At 43.0% G+C, this 24,203-nt stretch overlaps 1 protein-coding gene across 7 annotated transcripts in view; it reads right to left on the bottom strand.

The window, feature by feature from the left end:
• Positions 1-24,203, bottom strand: part of LOC109029870 (latrophilin Cirl) — a 648,752-nt gene that overhangs the window by 51,031 nt on the left and 573,518 nt on the right. For 6 of the 7 annotated variants that reach the window (XM_072305247.1, XM_072305250.1, XM_072305249.1 and 3 more), the window contains one exon: positions 5,382-5,491. The exons of the other annotated variant lie outside the window; for it this stretch is intronic. In XM_072305247.1, the coding sequence (XP_072161348.1) occupies positions 5,382-5,491 (110 nt within the window). The remainder of the gene's footprint in view (positions 1-5,381; positions 5,492-24,203) is intronic. 7 annotated transcript variants of the gene reach the window in all.

The following is a 24,203-nucleotide window of genomic DNA, read 5'->3' as shown; positions in this document are numbered from 1 at the left end:
AAGATAGCAAATTTCTCGGACTTCTGCTGAATTTTCTTAAAAAAAAACAAAAAACCAAAAAAAAAACTGTAATTTATATTGGCAAAATTTCTTGACAATCGTGTTTTAAGATAGAGTAAGTGCTCGTGCTCGAATCTTTTCGCAATTCACATGTACAATTTTGGTGCTTGAAAGTTTGCGGTTTGATCTGCCATTTAAACCTATGGAAAAGGATCGAGAAACAGGGTGTTCGCAATGAACACCATAATAAACGATTTCTTTACCACAGCTTCGAAAGGGGAAATATCGATAATCGATCATTCACGAGTCGCCACTGATCTGCGGGGAGAAACTAATCGAACTAACGTCGTTTTAAAACAAAGTTGGTAATAGAAGTTCTAAATTGAAAACTGTAGTCTAATTGTCAAACTATTTGAAGATTGAGAAAAGTTTCGAAAACATGAGATAATTCTCAATCCGTGAAAATCCATTTAGGTGGCTTTCAATTGAACGCGCCTTCAATTTGAGTGATACTCTACGCATTGCCGCGGAGTTAGTTTAGATGCATGACCCAACCGAACCCAACTAGAATCGACTCGGCTCATCACAACGAGGAATTAAATATGCAGCCGTTTCATTTTGGATTTCCAAATTATATCTGGTCATGGGACATAAGTCGTTTTTAAAATGGGTCGGACACATTGTTCTTCATTGCAAAGTACAGTCTAATTGTCAACACTACTTTAAAAGTGTGGAAAGTTTCAAAACAATGAGATTATTTTCAATCAGAGCGCCTCGCCGTGAAAATCCAATAACTCGGCTCTCAATCGAACGCGCTCTCAATCGAACGCGCCTTCAATTTGAGTGATACTCTACGCATTGCCGCGGAGTTAGTTTAGATGCATGACCCAACCGAACCCAACTAGAATCGACTCGGCTCATCACAACGAGGAATTAAATATGCAGCCGTTTCATTTTGGATTTCCAAATTATATCTGGTCATTGGACATAAGTCGTTTTTAAAATGGGTCGGACACATTGTTCTTAATTGCAAAGTACAGTCTAATTGTCAACACTATTTTAAAAGTGTGGAAAGTTTCAAAACAATGAGATTATTTTCAATCAGAGCGCCGCGCCGTGAAAATCCAATAACTCGGGACCCTTGCGCTGCTGCGTTCAAAGTCTCCGACTTTTCCCGGTTTTCCAAACCGCCGGCTATCCTACAGATTTTCCGGGTTTTCTTTTCAAAATTTCCCTGACTTTTCTAGGTTTTCATGAACGGCCACTAGCCCGACTTCGAAAAACCGGGTGTTTACTAAAACAGGCTGGCCAAAAATCAGTACTTTAAAAGTACTTTTTCAGCAAATTCCCAAGAAACTCAGAGCCTCTTCAATAGAAAAATTCAATACTTTTTCAGTACCTCCATTTGACGAAATTCAAACATTTTCAAAAATTTGGATTTCTCGCTCAAATCGCGACAAAAATGATCAAAAAATGAGTAAAATTCCGGACCTCCTTACGAAAATTTCCGCACTTTCTCAGTACTTCCGGACCGCCTTTAAAAAATCAGTACTATTTCTGGAATTTCCATCAATTCCGGACTTAGGCACACCCTGCTCGATTCACTGTGCGCCGGCAATCCCAAAGATTTTTCAGGGGGTTTTTCCCCCAAAATTTCCGTGACTTTTTCAGGTTTTTTAAACGCTCACCATCCTGACTTCGGAAAACGAAAATCTACGTTAAATAACGTTTTACGTTACCGTTTGCCGGACTTTTACACATCCTGCTCGATTCACTGTGCGCCTGCAATCCTAAAGATTTTCCAGGGGTTTTCCCCCATTTCCGTGACTGTTTCAGGTTTTTTAACGCCCACCATCCTGATTTCGGGAGACAAAAATCCACGTGAAATACCGTTTTTTCCGGGTAGATTTAGCAACGAGGCGTGGGAGAGGGCCGACCAATTTACGGTCGGACCGCGCGGCGCGTCAAAGTGCTGCGGTGCCGCTCTCCGGCAAAGCTCCGAATAATTACCCCCGGCGCGCCCCGCTACCCCCTCGTCCCGGCGAGCGCTGCCAACCTCCGCCGAGCCCCCCGAAAATCCCCCGTGGGACCCGCGGATTCCTCGCCCGGCTTGGCAACCCTGCCCGGAATGCGCTGGCCCCCGGTGCGGTGCGGCCCTGTGATCTTGTCTTAACACCTCGCGGCGGAGATGCCCGATCGATCCCCGGATTCTGGAATCAGAACTCTTCCAGAGTCCCTTCATACTGAGAGTCAAGAAACCCCCCTCATGGAGTCACAGACGGGAATAAAGATGACACAAGTTGAACGTTTTCCGTAATCTTTGATCGGCCCATTCTCAAATTCCTCTCTCCGTTCCTTCTCTCATTCCGTTTGTTCCTTGCCGAACCCGTAATTCCTCGGTCCATTCCCGATTATAATCTTTACAATCGGTGAAAATGTAATCTTTATTCCCCTTTGTGACACTGTGGAGGCCTAAATTACGGGAACCAATCAGAGATGGATTCAAATTGTCTTGACTCCCACTCCAGTATAAGGGGCTCTTCCAGAGTATTTGTGTACGGAGAGTACGGACATGTCGGTAATTTTGAGGTTAGGTTAGGTGAGATCAACCAAAAAGATTTGTTTGATCGACAAAACTTTTTGTTGAATCGATAGAAACCGTAGGTTATCCTGAGACATATGGGGATGGAAAAAGTTTTCTGCTGAACTGCGGGCTGATTGTTGGAATTTATAGACAAAGCTATAGACAAAGGAGACATAGGTAATATGAAGCGATCCCCTATTGCTTAATTTGGGTGGTTGTTACAGACTAAGGGAGAAAATTATGGACTAACTGAAGGGTCCCACGTGAGTTGCCGTTAGTCCAGTTAAGTCCAGAGTGTCTACTAAAACAGGCTGGTCAAAAATAAGTACTTTTAGAGTACTTTTTCAGTACACTCTCAAAAAATTCAGTGACTCCTCCAACAGAAAAATTCCGTTCTTTTCCAGTACCTCCATTTTACGAAATTAGGAAAATTTCAAAAATTAAAAATTGCGACAAAAATTACAACAAATTCCGGACCTTTTGGCGGAATTTCCGCACTTTTTCAGTACTTCCGGAACCGTCCTTAAGAGATCAGTGCTATTTCCGGACTTTCCGAAAATTCCGGACTTGTAAACACCCTGTTAAGTCAACTACACGCTGTACAAACGACGGGAAGTCCTAATGGCGATAAAGCTTCGTCCGATCCGACAACCCAGCCTAATACTCGGTACTTACACCTTACTTTAATCTCGGGAATCAGCATTCCGGGGGGGGGGGGGGAGGGGGTTCCATTCAAAAATTGAGTGGAAGTTCGGCGTGTCGGGCGCTACCCAAATATTGTTACGCCTTTCAATTTCGGGGATTATCCTCAAAGAATCCACCGCCAGGCTGACGATTACCTCCGGAGAGCAGCATCTTGGCTGCGTTCACCCGTGGACGAGGGCCAACGTACTGGATTCGGGACTCGGTGAAAAGGTCGAAGATCCATGTACTTGGGTGATTCTCAAACACAGCATTCCCGATTCGCAACACATCTTCGATGCAAAATCACAAGATTCGCCACGGAGCGGTTCAGGGAATAATTTGCATCCGAAAATTTTTTAATTATTTTATTTAGTAATTCTTGGATAAGGTTTTTTTGGAAGTTTATTTTTAGCCTTGATCAGAAGATCGACTTCCTTGGGCGGTTTTCAACCACGAAAATCCGTATTGGCAACATATCTTCGATGCAAAATCACGCGCGAGATTCGCCGCGGAGCGGTTCGGCGAATAATTTGCATCCGAAAAATTTTTAATTATTTTATTTAGTAATTCTTGGATAAGGGTTTTTTTTGGAAGTTTATTTTTAGCCTTGATCGGAAGATCGACTTCCTTGGGCGGCTTTCAACATCGACATTCCGGATTGGCAACACATCTTCGATGCAAAATCTCAATATTCGCCATAGAAAGGTTCAGGGAATAATTTGCATCCGAAATATTTTTAATTATTTTATTTAGTAATTCTTGGATAAGTTTTCTTTTTTGGAAGTTTATTTTTAGCCTTGATCAGAAGATCGACTTCCTTGGGCGGCTTTCAACATCGACATTCCGGATTGGCAATACATCTTCATTGCAAAATCTCAATATTCGCCACAGAAAGGTTCAGGAAATAATTTCATCGAAAATATTTTTACTTATTTTATTTTAGTCATGCTTGGATAGGGCTTTTTTTGGAAGTTTATTTTTAGCCTTGATCAGAAGATTGACTTAGTTGGGAGGTTTCAACCACGGCATTCCAGATTCGCAATACATCTGCGATGCAAAATCACAAGATTCGCCACGGAGCGGTTCAGGGTGATAAATTGCAAGGGAAATATTTTTAATTAATTTCGACGCCTTTAAATTTTTCCTGAATTAAGTGTTTTTTTGTTTTTTTTTAAAAGGGTATTTTTAACCTCAGTTAGGTCCAACTTGAGAGCAAAAGCATTTTTAATGGATTTGGATTTGGCATTGGCATTGACGAGAATATATTGTACACTGGGAGCTCTTGCCGTTTTCCTCCTTTCACCAGTGGCGTGGCGTGAATGATCGATTATCGATATTTTCCCACTTGAAGCTATGGTAAAGAATCGATTATTAAGGTGTTCGCTGCGAACACCCAGTTTATCGATCTTTTTCTATAGGTTTAAATGACAGATAAATCGATAAATCGCAAAGCACGCCACGCCACTGCCTTTCACCAAGTCTGCCATTTCTCTGACATGGAATCACTACCGCACATTAACCTGCTCCTTATCTACTATACAACACTTGAGTCGGAGAATTCAATGCGCTGATGGACTTGGCGGAAAAAGGGAAGAGTCAAAGAGAGAGAAGCACGGAGAGAAGGGATTGGGAAGAGGAAAATATCGAGTTGACTTACCTTCCATTGGGCAAGCGTTTAAATCAGAGAGAAAAAAATCCGGACTGATTGCAAACGCTATCCGAAAGTGACGCGCGGGTGATGAATGGTGATGAGCTAAAATGAAAATAAATCATGGACTTACCTGGTAAGCGGGAAAAATCAGTTGACGGCTTTGATCCGCGAGGATAAGTGCATAAAGATTAAATAAAGTATACCCATTAAGGAAAAAAGCACCGTTAAAATTACTTACAGTGGAAATTCTGATCGGGGAAGGGGACATAAAATTGGGCTTAAAATAGGTTTGTCTTCAAATCGATAAATTAGCAAAAATAATCAAACGTCTTCAACGTTGATTTGTTTGCAATCAGTCAACTGAATTCAATCGAAAGTGAGAAGAAGAAGTGGAGAGATTAGGAGCTTTCATGGCAAAACCCACACCCAAAATGGAAAAAAAAGAATGGGATAAAAACAAACCTCCAAGACAATTGTAATGAGCTTCTAGATATTTTGACGTATCGGGACAGGGGTCAGAATCGAAAATTTCCTGGGAAACATTAAAACTGCAACTTCGACGATTTTCACACCTGAAAAATCACAAAATAAAAGAGAGGCAAGTGATAAGATGAGAGCTGAGAAAGATGACTGAAACCAAAAAATTTACCGAGAAAAACTTGAAAAGAAAGGAGAAAAATGAGCAACTACACAGGAAAGAAATCTAAAAAGAGAATAATTATAAAAAAAATATGAGACAGGAAGCAAAAGGGTCAAAGAAAAATATTTTTCAATAGAAATAGAGAGGGGCAGAGCAGGAATCATTCCCTTTTTTCTTTTCTTTTTTTTTTTTTGAAGAAATAAAATGTGACCATTCGCGGGAAAAGGAACCTCAGTCCACTGGAACGAATTTTTCATGAAAATGAACTTTGTCAAGTTGGGGCAACAAATCGTTAGAATCAGTAAAATAGAAAACGTATCCTCGTACCGCAAAGAAAAGACTGTTAACAATTTTGTTCATTTAAACCCCAATTGAAGGCGTGTATTGCGATATTATGATCGATCAACTGTGAACATACAAAGCCAAACCAAACCAAAACCAAATTGTAGAACCGCATTCTTTAATAACAACCTTAACCCGTTTAATTTACCTTCACAAATATTTCCGTGCAAATATCTTTATATAACACTCTTAGGTAATGCGCCGAATCACAGTTGAAAGAACGTAACTCTATTCCAAGGATCCCAAAAGTGACTCGAACGATACAATTTTCAACAAAATTATAAATATGCAATGTCGGTCCAAAATTTTTCTGATTTTTTAGTGCAATCAGAAGAAAACGATGCACCGTTTTCGTTGCAGTTTTTTGGCTAGGAAACGATGAATTATGAGAATATACCAATGCTGAGTTTTTCGATCCTGTCTTTCCGCGAACACAAAGCAGAAAAAAATCAGTTTCCTCCGATTGGATTGTCGAATGCACCCATCGCCAAATTTACTTTACCAGCTTGCAAAAAACAAATGTTGAGAAATGGCAACGACGAACGCCCGGGAAAATAAAAAATTGGCCTCCGGCCAATTTATGCGCGGCGCTTCGCGCCGCGTACCGGCGCTACGCGCCGGCATTTGGGGGGCTTCGCCCCCCCATCCGCTTAGCGGATTGGTGCGGGGACCGCACGGAACTTTCTCGCTCGAGCCGGCGCTTCGCGCCGGCATTGACACTTTTACTGGAATATTTAGAAAAATACTGCCAATTTTACAAAATCATAAAGTTTGATTGGGATTTTGATCACAGGATAATAGTTATGAAATTTTTATTCAAACCACTGAACTTTATTGTAAATGTCTTCGCGATATGTGATGAATTCAAATATTCGGACTCGACTTGTTGATTTTATGAGGCATCTTCAATTAAATATGTAATTGATTAACAAAGTCTCCTGTCAAAGATGGCGATCCGTAAAAATCTTAGCTTTTCTACGATTCATTAGGATCCATTAGATTCATTGACATCATACTTCAGATACGATTTTATATTATAATCTCTCCCTAAGCACGGTCAAAAGCCATCAAATATCTACTTGAATGGGTAGAATGACTATTCGATGTTCAAATAGTCTTAAAACTAAACGGTTTTCGCTTAGCATCTCCCAAATTTTAAATTTGGCGGGCGAATCTACCTGCTGGAAGGTTCACCACACGCCCGCCAGGAGCGCCATCTCCTTACCGCGTATCCCTGTAATTCAAAGCGAAAACAATAGAGAGCGCTGAGAGCGCCATCTCCTCGCTGCTGTTGACAAACGTCAACACGTCGTTCTAACAATTTATAACCTCCTTTATTAAGTAACAAGCATTAAATCAGTCATATTTGTGCCGTATTATTATTATATTATATTTGTACTTAGTACCTCGTAAAAAGGAACCGCGAAAGATGGAATCTGCCGGGATTCTAAATTCATTAACAACAAACCTATTAGTATTTAATAAAGATGTAAGTGTCAGTTCTTCTGTCAGCTTGATAACTCATAGTAACTATATATTGTAAGTACCTACCTAATTAGTTGTCTAATTTTGCTTGGTGTATACCTACGGAGTAATTTTGGAAATAGTATATGATGCATTATATAATGCATTTGAATTCCTAGGTTTCACCTGACTCAAAGCGTTTGCTGCTATTATCTAGAAGCGTTCCGACTCATTTATCAGAGAATTGAGCGTTTCCTATCGGCCCCTCTGCAATTATGAGATTAGTCCAAGAATCCTTTAGGAACTTAAATTAATGACTCAGATGGTGCTTTTGAGCCAACTTTCAAAGAATTAAAGGCATTTTTTCAAAATCTACAGTCCATGAGCTCTCCGTGTGACCGAAGTGCTCTCCTCGCTATATGACGCGTAACCCTTCAATTTTTAGTTTAGTCCAAAGACCTCATAGGAACTTACATTATTGAACCAGGTGGTGCTCTTATGCCAACTTTCGAAGAAATGAAAGGCATTTTTTTTCAAATTTACAGTCTTTGAAAATGAGTTGTTTGTGTGATGTCGCGGAGCAAAGTGCCCTACTTTTGGGCCTCGTAATCCCTTGAATTTTGAGTTTAGTCCAAAGATCTTTTAGGAACTTAAATTAATGACCCAGGTGATGTGCTTGATGCCCACTTTTAAAGAATTAAAGGCATTTTTCAAAATTTACGGTCCCTCAAAATGAGCTTTCCGTGTGATTTTGTTGAAAATGGACCTTTAACCCAATTTGACCCTAGCCCCCCCAAATTTTAGCGTACCCCAAAATCGTTGGACGTGCATAAGGAGACCATAAATATGGTGTTCTGTGAGAATTTTGAATGAAATCGAACAGATAGATTCTGAGATATCGCTGTAGACAGATTTGGGGGACGCCACACGGACGGACACACATTTTTTCAAGTATGGTTATTTTTACTCCTGGGACCTTAAAACGTCTAGAAATGATGAAATTTCAACTTTTTTTTTTTTTTTTTTTTTGGAGGATGACAATACTTCCTCTCTACCCTATGGGAGCGAGAAAGTAAAAATTCTCGTGAGATGAACCAAAGGTATCGCCTATCGCGTTCGCTGTTATGCATCTCTCTGCGCCATTCAATAACAGCGCTAATATTTCGCAACCCGATACGCGACAGTGGCGTGGCGTGCTTTGCGATGTATCGATTTATATGCCCTTTAAACGTATTGAAAAGGGTCGATAAACAGGGTGTTAACAACGCGCACCTAATCGATTACCTAAACCCTACCTATCGATTCTAAACGACAGCTTCTAAAGGGGATATATCGATAATAATCGATCATTCAGTCCGCGCCACTGATACGCGACAAATCATTTGGACGGGAAACCGACTTCTACGTCTGCCCCGGAAAAACTGAAGCTCAAAAAAAGCTTTCCCGCCGACTTCAGTCCCGCGGCGCACGATGGAACGAGTCAATGGGGGAAGTCGGACAAAATTTGGAAACTTTAAAAAATTATGACTCCGTTCATACAAAAATTTGAGGTTTTAAAAATGGTTCCATTGGTTTCCTCGTGAAATTGTCGTTGAGAAGCACCACTTACAATTTAAAGTGTGACGAATTAAACATCAAATTTTGCAGTTCTAGTTAAAAATCCCATGTCCAATCTCTCCGATTGACTTGATCTACTTTGCGGCGCGCAGAAAGTAAACATAAAAGCTACTCCGCATATTGCTGCCGTGCAAAGGAAGAACGCCGTATGAACATTCAAGAGTTGCCAAATTTCCTTCGATAAAATGTTTATTTTTGAGGAAAATTATGAATATTTTTCATTGACATTTTCGGACGTTTTAGATCAAATTACAAAGAAAATTATCTGAGAAATCGGTAGACAAACGTTCAGATAATTTCCTGAAAATTAGTGATTTGCCAGAGGAAATTTGGCAACGCCTGGCGGCTCATACGGCGCTTTTCCTTAGCACGGCAGTATTCATCCGCGCGTTTTCTCGCCAAGTCTGAAAACTCGGTTTTCGCGACAGGAGATTGGGGCGCTCTTTCATTCGCTTCTGCCCGTTTTTTTCCCTCATCCCTTTTACAAAATCGGATGCTCCAATTAAAATCAATCTTCGCAACGGAAATCCTCTAATTAAAAGTAATTTATAGCTGTTGCGTCGATACCGAGCTAAAAACGTTGAAGCAAGGAAAAATTCATCACCTCTTGACTTCTCACTGTGTTGGGTGCTGCGAGGCTTTTGATTCGAATGGTATTTACGTCGTTTCTGCACAGCGTTTTGTCTGATCTCTGTTCGCGTTGATCTTTCCGGTGGCTTTCAGTAGAATCGGCTTTCAACGGAGGATTAAAATACCGTTCTAAGGAAAAACGCCTTATGAAAATTCGGGAGCTGTCGAATTTTCTCTGACACCATATTTGTTTTTGCCCGAAATTATGAGTATTTTCCCTTCGAAGTCACTGGTAAATTAGATTAAATTGCAGATGAAGTTTTCTCAAAATTCTAAAAAAGAAATTCTCACAAATTTATGAGAAAGTTCAAATTTTATCATGGTCAAATTGGCAACGTCTCAATGCTAATACGGTGTTTTTCCTTGGCACGGCATCAGTAAAGATGAAAAGGTGAAAAGATCAGCTGTGGGTGAAAGCAGGTGAGCTCCAAACGGTACAGAGCAAAACCGACGGCGAACGAGTGTAAAATTAACAAAAGGCCGCAAAAAAAAGTTGGAAAAAATAAGCTCATTATGACCCAACCTGTTCCATGTCACGGCGTTGCAGTGTGTCGCTTACACGCTTTCATAAATGCAATAGACTGGTTTGCGTGATGCTATTCAATTTCTCTCAAATTTAGGCCATTTCACAAGAATTTCCGAAGTCTCTCCTTGTCCCTTCCCTGAAATTTAGCTGATGATGCCCGTGCAAAAAAAAAAAATAATCAATTTAAGGGAGAACTGTTGATCTTTTTTACTCAATTTGCTGCTATTTACAGAGACGTTAGGGCAAGATGTGGCTTGGAATTCACTCGATGCTATTCAATTTATTTCAAATTTAGGAAATTTCAGCGGCTTTTCCGAAGTCGCTCCTTGTCCCTTCCCTGAAATTTTGCTGAGTTGATGTCTGTGCAAAAATAATTCAATTTAAGGGTAAACTCCCTTCATTCAGGGGAAAACTCCTGATCTTTTTTACTCAATTTGCTGCTATCTACAGCGACTTCGGGGCGAGATGTGACCTGAAATCCACTCGGTGCATTCGCCTCGTCGAGCATCGACATTTTTAACTTATCTGCCCCGGCGGCCTCATAACTTACACCTCCCCGCGGATGCACCTGCATAAGGAGCGTCGATTTGATAATGAAATAAATAAATCACTAAAAATGCACCGCGGCGCGGGGGGGTCGCGACCCGTAATCGCCAGGCTTGCCACCCTCCCCGCGAGAAAACCCCCTCGAAGCAGTAGCATGGCGTGCTTCGCGATATATCGATTGGTCTGCCATTTAAGCCTACGGAAAAGAATCGATTAATAGGGTGTCCGCAACGAACACCTCAACAATCGATTCTTTACCACAGCTTCGAATGGGGAAAAACCGATAATCGATCATTCACGCCTCGAAGCCGCGCAACCGGGGGATTTTTTCGAAGGTTGGCAATGGTTCCGATCACATGGTTACCCTTTCGTTACTTCCGGTAGAACCGTTCCCGGATCCCACGGGACCCGATCGAAAATGGAGGGGGGTGGGGGTGGGGGGTTGGGTGGGAAAGCGTCGAAGCGAGAAAAACCCGGAGCTTTCTTCAGACAACGACAGATAAGCCCCGCGGAATAATTTATTCATCGGGGTTGAACCAGAAATACGGGGAGAAGAATAAGGGATAATAGAATTAGCGGGGGTTGGGGGCGATGGAGTGGTCGCGATAAAAATGAGCGGGGGCTTGGAGTGTGGGTTCGGGGAGTGTTTGATATACTGGTAGATATGACGGGGAGGAAAAGAAAGGGGCGAGTATCATCTTAATTTTTGCGAGGATCAGAGAGTGTTTGATGTGGTTTATTGATTCATTGATTGGTATTAGTTAATTAAAAAGGATGGGAGTTGCATGATACTCTTTAGCCTCATGGAAGAGTGTTACGGCAGAGTTAGTTAGCTATTCTGTTAAAAACGGCCAACGTTCTGAGTTTTTGGGGATATGGTCAACGGTTTTCCCTCTCTTTCTTACTTTTTCATGGTTTTGAACATCGGAATGAATAAAAAATCTATACGTGGATCGATCGCCGAATCGGATTTTCAAAAAGGATTCATCGCTGTCATCATTGAGTTTCACTTTTGGCTTTCAGATTTTGCGAGATGAATCGATCGAATTTGTCGAATTGGACGTATTTACTAAATTTAAAAAAAAAAAAAATAAATAAAAAACAAAAATTCCATCGTGAAATGGTCTCTGATATGCAAGTATTCTTATTGGTATCAGACCCCAGGAAGTTCAATTGACAGCACTTTCTCTCCATCTCTAGCAATATCTATTTTAAACTCAACTGTAACATGATTTTCTATTTCCAATAATCTGCCTAGCGATCAGGACATGGCGATCCGTAGCCCCTTCAATTCCTACAACATGCAACACGAACAACCCTCACGCATTAATAGTTGCATCCGAGAGTTTCCATTAAAATCACGTCACGACACGACCAGCGCATCGACTCTACATCAAGAGAAAGTTATTCCGCTCCACATTCGTTTCCTACACCATATTTTACATCGCGCAGCGCAAAAAATACTGGCCGGGTGGTAAAAATTAATTAAAAAAAAATCGCGAGCTTGTCGCGATTCACCCGCCAACCTCGCAACAGTTCCGGCGAGGGTGGACGGTGGGTGAGGGTGGTGGTGGAGAGGGGGGGGGGGGGTTGAAAAAAAGGGCAAAGATGCTTCGACCTGGGTGACCCGGCTTTATTAAAGGGTCCCGCGTGCGAAACCGCTGAAAAATATTGGCTCCGTTTCCATACGCGACGCCGCCGAATCGGGCGGGAAAATCCTTTCCGCGAGTCTCACAAAAAAGGAAATTCGTGGATTTCCGCGAGGATGCGGCAACGCCGCCCATATCCACATCCGCGGGGACTGGGACCGCCGGAAACTCGAACGCGACGTGCGACGTGTTTACCGTAAATCTAAACGCTGCGCGACGTTATTATTTAGTGCAACATATTTTGATTATCCCCATACGCCATACGCGCCAGACGAAAAATCGGAAGGGCGGAGTGGGGGAGGAAGGGGGCCCCGCGGGGGACGCGAGGGGGGGGGGGGCTTTTCGCGGCTCGCGATCGCCCCCCGATAGGAAAAGCGGTTCCTCGGTCCGGATGCATCCCCGCTTGATTTTTCCTGGTTTCGCCCCGATTTGGCGGCGGTCCATAATGCTGCGTCGATTTTCCCCCGTGACGGGTTTCTCTCGCCCTTATCTCGATGTCCACAAGAGCCTTATTTTACATGGAAATTTAGCCTTTCTGGGGCTCATGCGGAAATCGAGACACGCTCATACGCCGGAGGAGTGACGATTTTGCACGGGCAGGGTCGTGGAGTCGGGTTGCTGCTGAAAAGTAAACATGCTTCTCGAGGCCAAATTTTCTCTTGATCATACATCATCATTTTTTACAACACTGCCGTTGATGATGAATCGATCATCCATCATCAACGGGTGAAACTTACAAACTTCCAAGAAGTGATAGGGGCAAAGAGATAACTATTTTAACTTCCCGGTCCCTGAAATTGTATCATCTGCTTTTGAAGGCGCACCTCGAAATTTCGTCGGATTTAATACGGTTCTGCGCCTATAAGTTGAAATAGGTTTCGCGATGCGCCTTCAAAATCCGTGATACAATTTTAAGTACTGGGAAGTTAAAATAGTTATCTCTTTGCCCCTTCTTGTCTTGGAAGTAAGTTTCGCCTGATAATGATGGATGCACAAATTGTCGAGTATGAAATCAAATAAAATGTCGGGGTGAGCGTTTTGCTAGGCGTGTTTTTGCACATAAGTCTAACATTGTTAAACTAATTGCTCGACTCTTTTATCATCGGTCATCAAGGATTGCCACAGAATTTAGAAAATGAAATTCCCTGACAATTCCCTGATTTCCGCGACACATTTTGGTGAAATTCGCTGACAATTGATGATCTGACGGATGCTTAAGAAGGCATAATTGAAGATGGTTTTCAGGCAAAATTTCTTGATCAAAATCTCAAACCCATTCTAGAAAGCAAATGAAGGTGATTTAACAAATTTTCCTTGACATTTTCGTCATTTCCCCTTACATTTCAAGGTTTTCCCTGACTAATAAACACCCTGGCAATCCTGGTCATCATTCGGCGAGTCCGAGCGTAGGCTTCCAAAAGCAACTTTTACACTATTAGGAAGATAGCCTTGCGGCGTCTCTAAAATATATATCTGTGTTAAGCGCAGCAGCATAAAGGTCATTCGTTCTTGGCGACGCCTCGACCACGGAGACTCTGCCGACGCCGGGCGTCGGGCGTCGGGACGACCGGTAGACGGAACAGATGTTCTCGGACGGCTGAGAAATCACGGCAATTAGCGCGGGATGCAAAGGACCCCGGGAAAAGGAGGGAAAACAGACGGAGCGGCGCGATCGGCCGCCAGGAGAAGCGAAAAGTTTTAATGGAAAAAACCAGTTCGCACGAATATGAGCGAGCACTTCCATTAACCGTTTGTGATTTATCTTAATTTCGAGCGGGCTCCATTTCGCCCCCCCCCCCTCCTCGCCGGGGCTACTGCCAAGCGATAAACCCAGGCCCCCCCTCCCCAGGGGTTGAGCGAAGCAATTAGACTACAAATCAGTAGCACATTTTTAGCCCCCCCCCCCCCCCCCGGCCCGCACCGGACACTTGTTTGCGGTCACTCCGATATGCGATGTCGTCTGATCTTACTGCCTAATTTCGCGGATACTTGGCTGGAGAAAAACGCGGTGCAAACATACGAACGTTGCCGAATTTCCTTGGATGAAATGTTTATTGATTAGAGTTGTCGCAGAATGTGGAAAATTAATTTCCCTGACACGTTTAGGTGTTTCCTGATATTTGAAATTTCCTGACAAATTAAACAAATGCCAGATTTGTAAAAAGTCATAGTTGGAAAAAGTTTTCACTCAGAATGTGATATTCGAAACGTCAAACCCACTCGAGAAAGCAAATGAGGGTGAATTGACGATTTTTACCTGGCTTTTCGTCATTTTCCCTGACACTTCCAAGTTTTCCCCGACTTCTTGAAATCCCCTGACATTTCCCCGTTTTCCCGGTGCTCCCTGACTGTGGCAACCCTGATTATTTCCGAGGAATACTTTTACTAATTTCCCTTGAAATTAGCAGCTGTGGTATATTAAATTGCGGATAAAAGTAGTGGGAAAATATGTCGAATTTTCCGGTAAATTAATGTTTCTTCGGGGGAAATCTGGCAACGTGCGAATGTTAATGCGGCGTTTGCCGAAGTGGTCGAACTGCGCATGTGCAATGCGCGGGATGATAAATGGGGAAGGTGCATGTGAATGTGGTAGGAACAGGGAAGGGGGTCTCTCGTCGGCTGGGAAATCGATTATCTTGAGTGTTGTTTTAGCGGCGATAGAGGTTTTTAGTGATGTCGTCACATTTAAATGCAACCTGGGTTCGGACGAAAGCCCGGTTTTCCTCATCCTCATGACCGGCTCGCGGATAATGTAGCTACCTCATAATCTTAATTCCAGCACTTTACTTGCAACATGCATCCGAGGGATCTCACGATTGTATTATGGTCATTTTGCGGTAGCAGAGAAAAACGCTTTTAATCGATACCGCCGACGTTATCGTAGCGTTATGTGATTTCAGGGATGCTATCGCAGAGGAGTTTTCTCGAATGAGGAGATTTCTCGAAAGAGGAGGTGCGTCTTACTGTTGGGTAGGATGATGAATGAGTGTGTTGCAAATTTCAGCTGAAGCAAAAAGAAGAGTTGATCCTCTTGAGAATGGCTCGAAAATCACGATGAGCACATCGGGAAGAGTCTGAAATACGCTTAGCTTATTTCTTACGCAATTTGTGAAGTTAGGAGTGCATTTCAGATTCGCCTAGTGCGCTTATTGTGATTTTTGAGCCGTTTTCTATGAGAGACAACTCTTCTTTCGGCGGAAGGAACGCAAGTCCGTTTCGAGGTTGCGAGAGTGACTTGAACAGAGCGTTTGCAAACTTCAGCAAGAGCGAAGAGATGAGTTATTTCTGATGGAGAATGACTCAAAAATCACGACGAACGCATCGGGCAAGTCTGAAATACACAACTAACTTCAAAATCTGCGTAAGAAATAAAGCAAAGTGTATTTCAGACCTGTTCGATGCGCTCATCGTGATTTTCGAGCAATTTCCTGTAAGAAATAACTCATCTCTTTGCTCTAGCTGAAGTTAGCGACAGACGACAGGCCTATTCAAGGTACCATACTAAAAATCTCTGATTTTTTTCTAGACATTCTACGAAATAGTAGAATTTTAACTTTTCGAGCTTTTCCAGAACTTGTCACCGTGTCGGGTGTTGTAAGGGGAGAGAAGGTTCTCGACCAAAAATCCCTGATTTTCTCTGGACATTCTGTGGTAAAGTGTAAGGGGAGAGAAGGTTCTCGACCAAAAATCCCTGATTTTCTCTGGACATTCTGTGGTAAAGTGGTATCTTAACTTTTCGAGCTTTTCCAGAACTTGTCACCGTGTCGGGCGTTGTAAGGGGAGAGAAGGTTCTATACCAAAAATCCCTGAGTTTCTCTGGATACTCTGCGTTAAAGCAGAATCTTAACTTTTCCAGCTTTTCCAGAACTTGTCACCGTATCGGGCGGCGCGAGCGGGGGGGGGGGGGGTGTCGCGTCCCGATATTATAACATCCCGCGGACAAAACAATGGGCGAGGCGGAGCGGTAATGGGAGCCGTCGCCGCGGCCGGAGCGGCCGGGGCGGAGGGCCGGGGCGCCCGGTAAAAGCCCCGGCGGAGATTTTAATTCAGATAAAGCGCTTGAAAATGAGTCCCATTTACAGGAATCGAGCTAAGTACCCCGGGTGACCGCGCGCACCCGGTTTGGAACAACGCCTAACGGTTAATCCCATCTCGCGACCCCCCCCCCCCCCCGGTCACCAATCCCGCCTCCGCAGACGCCCGGCTTACGTAAACGCTCATCCCGGGGCCCGCTGTCCCCCCGACACGTTTGCCGAGTGCCCCCCCCCCTCCTCCGGATGAAAGCTCGGGACGATTTTTCGCGCACGGACGCGATGGCGGCGGGGCAGGGTTTCTACTATTACAGACTGACCAAAAATCAGTACTTATGCAGTTTTTTTCAGCGCATTCCCAAGAAATTCAGTATCTCCTCGCCAGAAAAATTCAGTACTTTTTCAGTACCTCCAATTGACGGAATTCGAAAAATTTCAAAAATTTGAATTCCTCGCTTAAATTGCGACAAAAATGTCAACAATTCCGGACATTCTTGCGGAATTTCCGTTTTTTTTCAGTGCTTCCGGACCGCCCTTTAAATAGTCAGTACTATTTCCGGACTTTCCGGACTTTTAGACACCCTGCGGGGCTAAATGGACACCGTTTAGCTACGTCCGAAGTTTCTGAGGGGACAGGGTATCTATTTATTGCACGGGGGTGAAATAAAATAAAATAAAATTCCCTTAGGGTCTTATTCATTGACGTTTCTTAAACAGCTCCTTTCCTTTCCATATTCAGCGAGTTGATTGTTGAGACTGATAGGTAGGTAGGTTCGCACCCACCTTAAAGTTTGTCGAAATCTCAGAAGTTTTTCTTCCGCTTCTTGGGCTGTTTGCAGTTGCGAATCATTGAGAGGATATACTTCCAAATTTTCTCTACTGAATTTTACTGAAGATTGGCAAAAATTGTCCTTTTTATGATAATATTTTGAGAGATTCCTTCAACCTTCCTCGATCACGATGTAAACCGTATGAAGCTTCTTGTTGGATAAGTTGTGTTGAATGCAATTTGATTGCATTTTTTTATTTATGGGGCTTCCTGCTGAATAGGTAAGGGGAGAATGCTGTTTGAGTATTCGGTTGGAACGGTATGAATATTAATAAACACGGACCATCAAAAAATTATGATAAAAATGAGGATGAACGAAAAGAAAATCGATGAAAAAAAAATACCCTCTCGTCCAGAGGTATACAAGTCCTTAATTTCAAGGCCAGACGACCTGCACTTTTCAAGAACACAGGCAAGGGAAGATTATTGTCACGGTGGTGTTGGTCCGGGGTTGGAAAGAGGGTGAGCTTGGGGGAAAGAGTGTATGGGGATGATGGGGGGAGGAGGGGGCAGACATTTCAGAAGTGCGCCCGAGTATCAATTTCAGTTGCTGAGCCGGTCAGAGTAAACGAATACTCGTGTCTCGTGGGTGAGGAGTCGTTGCCAACTTTTCGGCACAAAAAAAACAGCCTCCTCGAATTTTTAGTGTGGGTATTCAGTAAAGAAAAAGCTCGATTCGGCCCCCGAAATTTTCGAGATCGGTGCTGGAAGTATCAGGCAAAAGCAGGAAAAATAAAAAAATCGGGAAAGCCGAGGAAATATCAGGGAATTTTCCGACTCTGAGTGACTCAATAGAAACTGGATTGAGTTTTTTGGTCGTGTCTCAGATGAAGGAGCTTGGCTCCATTGCAGATTAACAAAAAGGACCCCGTCATGACAGTGAAGTTTCTACCCAGAACTTTGCCGATTTGCGCACGCAGTCAGGAGAAAATTCGGTAAAATTTTCAGTTGAAAATGTACGATCGTATTTTAACAAAAATACAATTTACGAGTGGGAATTTTGTAACTTTGAAATGAGTTTACGTTCTTTCGCTGTGCTTGGGACAAAACCTGAAGTTTTTAGAGATCAAATTATGGAAAAAGGCATTCAGGGGCTAGTTAAAAGTTGATAAGCCTAAAAAGGACTAGAAAGTTGGAAAATCAGTGATATGTTTTAGTGCTAAGTAGATGGATCAGAAATTCCCTGACTTTTCCCACAAATTCCCTGTTTTTTCAAAAATTCCCTGACTTTTCCCAAAAATTCCCGGACTTTTCTCGGTCGTGGCAAATTCCCTTCCATTCCCTGATTTACCCGGTCTTTCAGACCACCGGGAACCCTGCAGGATTTTTTTAATTTCAGGGTTTGAAGTTTCACAAAACTTCCGATCCTATGGACGAAGATCCAAAATACGATTATCGATGGGTAAATAAAACTCAGTTTATGTTTGAAAATGTTTTAAAAAATTGAGAAGTTTGGCAACGGCGGGCGCCCTTAGCGTGGACACGGACACGCATTTGTCGGTTGAGGCCGCAGCCCGTGACGGCCGCAACTGCGACCGCATCAAAGGGCCCCGTGGCCGAAACTGCGGCTTTGAACTTTCGGCCCTCCCAACGATGACGTCACCGCGATCGTTTTCCGCCGCTCTTTTCGGCTCGCCGCAAACAGAGGCACTTCGAATCGGAAGAGTGGGCACTGTTTCAGGCTTACATCAAACAGGTAGCGATGTATTCCCTAAAAAAGTTTCGAAGAAGTCATCATCGCTGGAAAACAAAATTCTCGTGGATCTGGAGTCTTGACTCTCATAAACTTTTGCAAGAAAAAATACTCTTGATTCAATCAGATTTTGCTTGAATTAAAATCAAATCCGCTTGAGTTAAGAGGCTTGGCTCTCGATTTTAGCAAAATACCGATGGAATCAAGAGTATTTTTTCCAGTCTTTTTGAGACAAAATTAGAGAGTGTGGACTCGTGAAAAATTTGACAAGAAAAATTACTCTACATTCAATAAGATTTTTGCTTGAATCAAAAGGAAATCCGCTTGAAGTAAGGGGCTTGGCTCTCGATTTTAGCAAAATACCGATGGAATCAAGAGTATTTTTTCCAGTCAAATTTTTTAAGAGTCTGGACTCTTGATCCAAGATACTTTTCCCCAGTATTTCCTAGTAAAACCAATCTTATGAAACTTTAGAATAACCTCCGACCGTATCGTTTTAGGTCCAAAAGAAAACAACCAAAAGCTTCATCTTTGTCTGCGACTTCCAAGAAATTCCACCTAACGAACATTTTCAAGCCGCAGATCCCCAAAAAATCTCCGATATTTACATCCAGCTTTGATCAGCGATCTAGTTTTAAAGCACGAGTCTCATTCAATTGGCAAAATGCATCAAATGAAGTGCAGTAGTTCTTTTCTTCGTTTTTCTTCTTCTTAGAGGTGACGCCTCTCTCTCCGAATAAATCTGCTAAAGTCTACAAGATTACTTTCAAGATCCCTTACAAGATGTCTAATAATTTACAATTACTTCTGATTCTCGTAAACTATCCCCCCTCTAAGTCTCCCCCTGGCCCGAGTGCCCTGTACCCCGGGAGCCATAATTTCGCGCGTTACAAAAAAGAAAAAAAGAAACGGCGTGCGGTTCAAAATCACGAGCACCATTACATGATGAAACGCTGATTGAAAAAGGTTGACAAAAAGGGCCTCCCCCGACCCCCCGAGACTTTACAGTTTACAGTGAACCGACCCGATCGAACTATTTACAGCCCCACATTCAAAACACCGGGGGCGGGGGGGTTAATATCCCCGTGCAGATAAAAACTCCCGATAACCGAACAAAATGGATTAAATCGTCGCTTCTCCAGCAAAAAAGCGTACCTCGATTTTCAAGTGAACCCTATTTTACATATAAATCAATGCTTGCTGGGGCTTGTGTGGAAATGGAGATACGCCTTTTCGCTAGAGAAACGACGAAATGGTTAATAAACAGGTCGAAAAAAAGCATGCGAGAAGAGTGAAAGCAGGAGTGAGGAAAAGAGAGAAAAAAATGGGGGCGAGTTGAAAACCAGAGGTACTTACTTCGATTGAAGTCCCGATGCAAGGGAAGAGCGGTGTTAACCAACGTAGAAAGCATGAATGCAACACGAAATAATGGAATCACATCAACCCGCGTTACCACCAGAGCGTCGCGCCGGTGCCGGGCGGTGCTAGCGTTTTTTTAGAACTTTTCAGGGAATGGACCACTGCGGGCTGATTATTGGAATTGATGGACAAAGCTATAGACAAAGAAGACAACGGGAAAATGGAGCAATTTTGTTGGTTCAAGCAACTTGGTTGAAACGCATGATTGTGCGACTACGGGGAAAATTAGCGACTAACTATAGGGTCTCTCGTGGGTTGTCGTCAGTTGTTAGTCTATTAGTAACTTTGTCCATTGCAACCACCCGCTTCCACCAACAGGATTGCTCTCTTTGTCTTCTTCGTCTATTGCTTTGTCTAGCAGATTCAAAAATCAGCCCCCTGTACACGAATACATGTAACACAATTTTACATCTCTGGCCGTACTCAGTCCACTGTCCTTTTAAGCTCAGAGGTCGAGTGGAGCGCGTTGAGCAGAGAGGAACCGAGCCACATCAGTTTTTGCCAAAAATTAAGCAATATAATTTTTTCCATGAAAAGGGTTGTGCGGATTATTGTGCAAATTTCAGTGAATTTTCTGCATAGTCGGAAGCAAATCCCTTGAAATTTTCGAAAAAATCCGCACAAACGTCCTCTTGTAAAAAATTATATTGCTCAGTTAAATTTGGCAATAGCTGACGTGGCTTGGTTCCTTTCTGCTAAACGCGGCCCAAATCGTATTCATTTTGGCTAATCTAAAAGCGTATACCATCAAAACACGATTCCGTACTGGCTCCTACCGGTCATTGGCTCGATATTCCCAGAAAACTGCACACCGCACAGCCGGCAACGGAGACACTATCAGGGTGCATGACACGTGCACACATAAACACAGGAACAAATAATTGGTTTTGAAAGAGAACCCGTCAAAACTATACACGCCAAGATAAACACCGAACGTTTGACAATCAACAAGCCCCGCGATGAGGCCTCCCCCGCGGCGGGGGGGAGGGGGGAGGGGGTGTCGCGAAACACGATTACTCAAATTATTTCGAGAGAGGTGAAAATCAAATGGACGTATTTCTATCAAACGGAACTAGGTGCATTCAGACATGAGCCCTGAGACCCGTAAACATATACGCGTAACGGGGCTCACGTCATAATGCACTTAGTTCCGTTTGATAGAAGTGCGTCCGAATAGCGCTCGGCTCTGCTCCGGAGTCGAATTTAAACTTCCGAAATTGACACTTCAATTATTCCCGTTTTTGTCCGCCTCGGTTTACGGCGAGGTGCGCGCCCGGGGGCTATGCAACACGGCGCGACGCGTCGCAAAGTCAATAACTCCGGCCCGTTTGCGCCGGGTCCCTCATTAGGGACTAATTTAACAAGGGATTCGGGCTGTGTCGCGAAATTGCGACTGGGCGAGTTTCGAGCGCGGGGTTGCTAAGCGTTTTCGCAAAAGGGACGGTCCTTCGTTAGGGCGAGTGTCACTGAGCCGTCTTTTGATTGGTCGAAAGAAATGAGATGTCCGCTGAAAAAAAGTATGACAAATTTTATCTGAGATATGGTTCACTAAACCCCAAAGAACAAGTTTTAGTGACCTGGCCCATTCTATCACGAGTTTATTTGATTTTTGACATATTTATACTGTAGGGTATGGGATAATCAGACAAACGGTAACATTTATCATATATTAGTTGAATGCGGTCAGTTACTGTATTTGGTACCATACAATCTGGTGAATGCTATGCTCGTGTCCTGGTACCTCAAACCATCCTTTTTTTCCAGCGTTGAAACTTAGCGTTTCGACATGTCTCAATCATTTTGACCGGTCTATGAGATTCGAACGTTGAAAGACAAAAATCGATGGGGAACTTTTAAGATGAGGTAAAATTTGACGTATATCTGCCAAACGGAACAATGTGCATTAAGACATGAGCCCCGAGACCCATAAGAACATGTGCGTAACAGAGCTCACGTCATAATGCACACAGTTCCGCTTGATAGAAATATGTCCAATTTGAGATTAAAATCGAAGGTTAATCGAAGGGTTCTCTTTCAAAACCACCGACCCGAAAACCGAACATAGACGAGATGCAAAAACCGCACAGATGCAGAGTTGGCGTGGGTAAAAATCCCTCACACACACGTAAAAATCCCTCACACACACTTGCTTGAAATCCCCGTCTGGCGGTTATTGTGGCGAGGTAAAAGAACATGATTATAAAACATCAAACACAGAACAAAACACATAATAGACAAATGGCAAGAAGAAACAACACCGGGATTAGAGAAAGAGACAAACACAGACATTGAAACATGATACAAAGAATCACCCCGAGACGGACTGTCGTGCAGTCATTGTGTTATTGAACCAAAGAGCGTTTGTTCCTGCGGGATCTCAGGTGTCTGTTCCAGGAGAAAAAAATAGGAAATTCAACACATACTGCGAGCTGAAAAAACCTCCACTGACTTGATTTTTTAGGGCTGTAGATATGAGAGGATTGGCACAAGCCTCAATTTAAATACAAAAAAATACTACACTCGAACAAAAAGTCGTTTGGATCTAGGGTCCAGATTTTTAAAAACATTGACAAGAAAAAATACGCTTGATTCAACTTGATTACTCTTGGATTACTCTTGATTACTTTTTACTTGAATCAAAAGGAAATCCGCCTAAATCAAAAGGCTCGGCTTTTCGATTCGAGGGAAAATCGGATTTCTTGTCAATGTTATAAAGAGTCTAGACTCTGGATCCGAGCGACTTTGTTTTCCAATGTGAAACTTTTGTGAACTTTTTTGTGAAACTTTTTTTGTGAGCTATTCGCGCTTTACTGATATCCTTATTGCATACGCGAACATTTAGAGGCGCATTGACTTTCCTTCCTATTGCTGTAATAACAATTGAGCGATGTGTATGCTAACGCCTTTGAGAATGCGACTGTCCGTACTTTACGGTGCCCATATTGCATAAACCCAAAAGTGAAGGCGCGCCAGCTATCGATTAGATCGGAATGACAACAAGCGCGCACGATACATAAACCAACCTATCCAACCATCCTACTAGGATACAACTATTCGTACTCTACGGTGCCCATATTGCATAAATCAAAAATTGAAGGCGCGCTAGCTTTCCTTCCGATCGTAATAAACAAAAACGGTCGCGATACATGTACCAACTCCTGCTGGGATACAACTATTCGTACTCTAAGGTTGCCCGTGTTGCATACACGTAAAATTGAAGGCGCCAATTGTTTTTATTCGTGCAGATGCAGGAACATCCCCGACCGTGCCAGAGGAAACTTCACTAGGCACTCGATAAAAACGATTTCGTCGGAGATGAACTGCGAAAAGACGAGAGAACGAGAAACAAGTGCTATTAAAGATAGTTTCCGACCCATTTCGATTCGGAGCGAGTTAAGAAGGCACAAATTTTCGACTAACGTCTGCGAGAGACAAGTTAATCGGTTGGAGCGAACGGAGAGCACATTGAGCGGGAAAAGTAAGATAGAAATAAGAGTTAATCAGATTGAAATGTCAGAGTTGCGTGCGTTCCCTATTCCGGAGGGATTTCGTATTTGCGTTCTGGCGCCTGGCAGGGGCAACGGGTCTGGTGTTTTGACAGTGAAATTTTTCGTAACTGAGTTTTTAATCTGGAATGTTACGGGCTTAGAACGCTGCCACTGGCTTCCCGGGAAAATGTTACGGCGGATTGTCGAATCCGGAAAATAGAGAGATCTAACAGAGCGGTGATAGGGGGGGGGGGGGGGTGTGTTTTCCCTGGAGTGGAATAATAACTTCGAAGCGGAGAACAGAGAATCGGTTCGCCTAAAACGGCCGCGATTCAGCTGTCGGTTGGGTTAGCCGACTTCGTATGAGAGATTAGAGTTTTCAAATTATTTTTAAACTAAGAATCAATTGC

This window comes from Bemisia tabaci, chromosome 10, assembly GCF_918797505.1.
Source record: "Bemisia tabaci chromosome 10, PGI_BMITA_v3".
In the NCBI taxonomy this organism is placed as follows: Eukaryota; Metazoa; Arthropoda; class Insecta; order Hemiptera; family Aleyrodidae; genus Bemisia; species Bemisia tabaci.
This window is presented reverse-complemented; position numbering and strand designations above follow the sequence as displayed.